Here is a 4462-nt window from a genome sequence, read left to right on the forward strand (position 1 = left end):
TATTTTTATATTGATAAAAGAAGAAAAATAACTTAGAACGTTGATCAATAGTAAGCATTTTCTTCCATCCGCCGCTCCAGAGATATAAATTTTACTTCATTAAATATACTTCGCCTCAATGTTTATAGAATTTATACGATTTGTCTACTTTAATTTATTACTTTCTTCATATTTTTAAAAGTAAAATAATTTATATTTATAAAAAATAAGACCAACAGATTTAAGTAAGATAAATAAAGATCGATCACATTGTCATCTTCACGATCATATTTCTTAGTAAATATCAAAATGTTTAACTTCTCCATTAAAATTATAACGTTATTATTTATATATATTTATTATTTTCAAGATATAATTAAACTTCGATTTAGTGCCATCTGAAAATGACACTAAATCGAGTGTGTCGCTAAACTGAGGGTGCCTCAGAGAAGAATTTTCTACCCACAAGTTTTAGTTTGGGTGTTTGGAGGCCAGGTGATTCGAATGGAAACAATGTAAAATCGTTCTGTTTATAGGTAAAATCATTTAAAAAGTACTCATAAATGGATAGTGCTATATAGAAGAGCACTATATCGAGGACTGACTAAGATAAAACTAAAGAAAATTTCAAATTTACTCACCTTTTTACGTGATTTTTAACTCTTCGAGTTTTCAGCAATCGTTTTAATGATTAAAATACACTTTTTTATATTATCTGCCATAGTGATAAATGCCTTTTTATCTTATCATTCATCATATTTTATAATTTACTCCCTTTTTTTAATATTTCAAATACATTTAAGATTATTCAAATCACTTGGAAGAGGATGAGTGTAAGATGCCATTTAAGAAAAGTAGAAGAAGTTATTAATATATTCGGTAAAGATTATTTAAAAAGAAAAAATAAAAAGGTATTATAGTTTGATTAACAACTGTCAATTTAGTTGATTGTCGATGCTCGATCAAATCTCGGAGGTAAAAACCTGTCGTTTCTTCCGACCTTAAGCCAATATTCTATTGACCGTCTCAATCAATAACAAAACGTTCTTATTTGCACAAGTAAGTGTGTTTTTTACTGAAACGTCTTCACATTCCACATTTGCTTTTCTCAAGAATAAAAGAAATAAAAATGAAATATTAAAAAACTCAGAACGATGTAACTAAAGAAATTTTCTTCTTGTTCTTGTTCTTCTTCTTTTTGCTCTTCTTCTTCTTCTTACTCTTCGTTTTTGCTCTTCTTCTTCTTGCTTTTTTTGCTCTTATTTGCACTTCTTTTGCCCTTCTTTTTCTTGCACTTCTTCTTCTTGCTCTTCTTTTTTCTTGCACTTCTTGTTTTTTTTTCCTTCTTTTTGTTCTTGTACTTCTTGTTCTATAAGTTCTCGCTTCATTCACTTGCTCTTCTCGCCATTTAATAAAAAAAAAGAATAATAATAAATAATTATTATTGTGCTTTTTGAATTTAATTTTGATGTAACTTTGGTAAAGATTTTTCAAGGATTTTTATTGTTTAAAATTCATTTTTATTTTGTTATTTTGGTATTGATTTTGCTGCATAGTAATTAATAAAAATCGATTTTATTGATTTTTTTCATACTTAAAAACTGTTTTCATTTTTTAATTTCGTGTTTTTATTCTCTTTTGTTTATTTATTTTTTATCGTGTGATGTTAATAAGAACTTGTCGCGGACCTATCGCAACGCGTTGACACATCCGTTCCAAGTTTTTCCCCCCTTGTTTTTGTATAAAAATGGTTTTTAAATTTAAAAAAATCAATAAAAATTACTTCATTTATTTTGTAAATTGCTCATTTTTCGTGTTATTAATATCCTAGAGTCAGAATTTTTGTATAAAATAAAATTATTTATATAAAATCGCTTTCGCTTTGTCGCACTCTCTGGCACATCGAAGCGATTGAAAAAATAAGACGTAAAACGATCGAATTTTTATTTAAATTTGTTTTACAATTATATACTTTTTGTGGTTTTACTCCGCACAAAATATAGTTTATTTCAGCTATTGATTATTTTTAATCAATGCGATTTATTTGAATCGATTTCAAAAGCGACGCGACGTCGCGTCGCTTTTGAAATCGACACATTTGAACGGCGCCATTTTTTTTAAATGGCGGAAAAATACAAAAAAAAATTATATTTAAATTGTATATCTACACTCAAAATGTACAAACGAGAATATTCACTATAGTATTTTCTATATAATAAAATATTTTCTTTGACTGTATAACGTGATGGATAGAGAATTTAAAAATTATAGTGCTCTATATTTATGCTTATAAAACCATTATATCACTTATTTTATATATAAAAAAAACTCGGAAAAAGTGATTAAATCTATCCTTTTTTCCCTAGTCTTTCAGTGAAAAATAATAGTAGAGGTAGCAGAGAAAATAAAACAAGTCAACAACAACAACAACAACAACAACTGACCTCCTTAGATCATTATTTTAATGGAGATGGAGAAGCGTAAGTTTAAATTTATGCTAATTAAAATAATTATAATTACATATTTTCGTTATATTTAATTATATATATATACATATATAAGGCCTACGTTAGAAGAAATCAGGACGTGGGGAGAATCCTTTGACAAACTCATGAAGTGTGCTTGTAAGTAACTTATTCTATAGTTTAGCAATTGTATGGGATAATTTACGTAAAAACATAATGAAAAATTAATATTTTGCCTATAAAAATAGCTGGAAGAAAAGTTTTTCGAGACTTTCTCAAATGTGAATATAGCGAAGAAAATATTCTATTTTGGTTGGCGTGTGAAGATCTTAAAAAAGAGTCTAGACCAGATATAATTGAAGAGAAAGCAAGATTGATCTATGAAGATTATATATCAATCCTTTCTCCAAAAGAAGTAAGTACTTAATTATCAAGAAATGTAGGGTGGTTCCTAAAGGTACTGTACCTACACAGTTTAATGCTTTATTACAACCGAAGGATGAGGTGTGCCATTGGAATCAGCATTTGGATCCATTCATACTTTAATGTGAACTATGATTAAGTGAGAAAATCTGCAAGTAGAGAATAGTTTCGATAATTGAGTACCAATGAACTTCTTCAAAATGTTTGCCATCAACTTTAGTGCACCATGAAAGTACAATGAGGAGGATTGACCGGCCTGAATACCGGTCTCCAGATCTGAATTTTTGAGACTTTTTATAGTGCTATCTCGAGGTTAGAGTGTACTAAATCTATCTATACACTTTTCGAAAAGTTCAGGTCACCTACTGAGTATAAAATCTTCACTCTTTCGAGATATGCACTTCAAAATGCGATGCCAGATTTTGGGATAAGATTAAAGATGGTCGAGATCGAAGTTGAGGCAAAAATATTGAACGTATTTTAATATAAATGCTGATTTTAATGATATTTAAGTAAAATATATATATCTCATCGTTCAATTGTAATAAACATTAAATTTGGTAGGGCCACCATGTACAGTACTTTTTATAGTGTGTTTTATTAGTATGTATATATTCTTATCTTTCTATAGGTGAGTCTAGATTCACGTGTTCGAGAAATTGTTAATAGAAACATGGTTGAACCTACATCGCACACATTCGACGAGGCTCAATTACAGATCTACACACTGATGCATCGTGACTCATATCCTCGGTTTGTTAACTCACCCGTGTACAGGAAGCTTGCACAGTTACCATCTCCGAGCAGGAAGGGAAGTATGGCATAGAAACATTCCAAAAACAGCAAACCAAAAACAAACTATAGTCATTGATTCGCGATTCATCGAATATTCGAAAAAAAAATAATAATAATAAGTAAATAAAAACTGTTATTCGTCCAAATACACTAGAGAAAATGTGTACAGGAGCTCAATACGACAGACAACAGCTAACGACCAAGACGATAAAGAGAGGAGCCTACTATACACCTGGTACCTGATATCCCAATTGGGGATCTTCTAGTCGAACTATCACTTTCTCGGTAGTAATTTCGGTTCGCCGTTGAATGTCACCTTTTTTTGTAGTAAAAAGAAAAAAAACCATGAAAAATACAAACAAACAAGAAAACAAGAAGCACGCGAGCACTTTCCCTCCTCCCTCTACTCCTCCTACTCCTCGTCCTCCTACTCCTATCCTTTCTCCTCTCCTCTTCCTCCTCAGATCTGTTCTCTGGTATCACTGTGCCAAATGCCGCCACGAACACACATCACACGTTTGCGATCCCACATTATTTTTATACATTGAAATATCATTTCTCCCTTAGATTTGCTATTTCAAATTTATAATGGTGTGGAATCGTTTTTAGTACTCCTAACATTCCGAGATATTTTAATCTCTTCTGCTTTTTTTAGGCTTTTTTTTAAGCCTGCACACGAAAACAAACGAGCAGAATGAAAAAAATATATATGTATAAATAATAACAACCAACAATAATAATACCGAGAGCAATTATACACATAATATAAATAAATAAATCTTGCTCTTCTCGCCATTTAA

The 4462-nt window shown here is 30.2% G+C and overlaps 1 protein-coding gene across 4 annotated transcripts in view; it reads left to right on the forward strand.

Moving 5' to 3' along the window:
• LOC111618824 (regulator of G-protein signaling 17-like) overlaps positions 1–4414 on the forward strand; it is a 42086-nt gene extending 37672 nt beyond the window's left edge. For all 4 annotated transcript variants that reach the window (XM_023360412.1, XM_023360429.1, XM_023360420.1 and 1 more), the window contains 4 exons: positions 2346–2459; positions 2542–2603; positions 2693–2859; positions 3499–4414. In XM_023360412.1, the coding sequence (XP_023216180.1) occupies positions 2346–2459; positions 2542–2603; positions 2693–2859; positions 3499–3693 (538 nt within the window). In that variant the 3' untranslated portion in view covers positions 3694–4414. The remainder of the gene's footprint in view (positions 1–2345; positions 2460–2541; positions 2604–2692; positions 2860–3498) is intronic.
• The last annotated feature ends 48 nt before the right edge of the window (positions 4415–4462 follow it).

This window comes from Centruroides sculpturatus, unplaced genomic scaffold, assembly GCF_000671375.1.
Source record: "Centruroides sculpturatus isolate CEXI.00-Female unplaced genomic scaffold, Cexi_2.0 scaffold67, whole genome shotgun sequence".
NCBI lineage: Eukaryota > Metazoa > Arthropoda > Arachnida > Scorpiones > Buthidae > Centruroides > Centruroides sculpturatus.